At 54.3% G+C, this 663-nt stretch overlaps 1 protein-coding gene across 1 annotated transcript; it reads left to right on the forward strand.

Annotated features, from left to right (window-relative positions):
* The first annotated feature begins 76 nt into the window (after window positions 1-76).
* Window positions 77-619, forward strand: LOC103399542 (glycerol-3-phosphate acyltransferase 3-like). Its single transcript, XM_008338218.3, has 2 exons — window positions 77-441; window positions 527-619. Exons 1-2 carry the CDS (start codon window positions 170-172, stop codon window positions 603-605), a joined length of 351 nt encoding a protein of 116 aa, XP_008336440.3. The 5' UTR covers window positions 77-169; the 3' UTR covers window positions 606-619.
* The last annotated feature ends 44 nt before the right edge of the window (window positions 620-663 follow it).

The following is a 663-nucleotide window of genomic DNA, read 5'->3' on the forward strand; positions in this document are numbered from 1 at the left end:
CAGCAGCCACAGTTTGAGACACGTTTCTTCTTCTTGACACTTGTTGGGGCCGTGTGATTGGCTGATTAGATGTTTGCCAGTTTGACCAGAATCAGTCACTGATGTAGTGTCCAGTGTGTTTGACCTCCGTGTCCGTTGTTCAGGCATCATTGAGCGGGGGGGCGGCTCCATGGAGGAGGAGATGATGGAGGTACAGCGCCGCTCTGGAGGCGACACAGTGTTGGGGGCGGAGTTTTCTCTCAGCGACGCCCTCTATTTCTACAAGATGGGTTTGGAGAGCATCGTGGACGACCAGGTGACGCAGCGGTTCTCCTCCGAGGAGCTAGCCTCCTGGAACCTCCTGACACGCACCAACCAAAACTTCCGTTACATTAGCCTGCGGCTAACCGTCGTCTGGGGCATCGGCGTTTTTGTCCGATACAGCGTCCTGTTCCCCCTCAGGTCAGTCAGAGACACCGGAGCAGGAGACGCAGGTTTTATATAGTCATCGTTACAAAGAGTTAACGAGCACTTCCTGTTCCTGCAGGATCGCGATGGCCATCGTCGGCCTCTCCTGGCTCGTCATCGGAACAACACTGGTTGGATTTCTACCCGACAGCAGGTAAGAGGAAGTTGTCACACGATCAGCTACACATACAGGATATGTACTGACGAGGGATGTCC

The sequence above is a fragment of the Cynoglossus semilaevis genome, unplaced genomic scaffold (genome assembly GCF_000523025.1).
Source record: "Cynoglossus semilaevis isolate Cse_v1.0 unplaced genomic scaffold, Cse_v1.0 C18960674, whole genome shotgun sequence".
NCBI lineage: Eukaryota > Metazoa > Chordata > Actinopteri > Pleuronectiformes > Cynoglossidae > Cynoglossus > Cynoglossus semilaevis.

What these genes read in the sequence shown, in the direction of transcription:
- LOC103399542 (XM_008338218.3), top strand. Translation starts at nt 170, where the DNA reads ATGGAGGAGGAGATGATGGAGGTACAGCGCCGCTCTGGAGGCGACACA. An exon ending in AGCGTCCTGTTCCCCCTCAG is followed by an intron (nt 442 to 526) that starts GTCAGTCAGAGA and finishes CTGTTCCTGCAG; the next exon opens with GATCGCGATGGCCATCGTCG.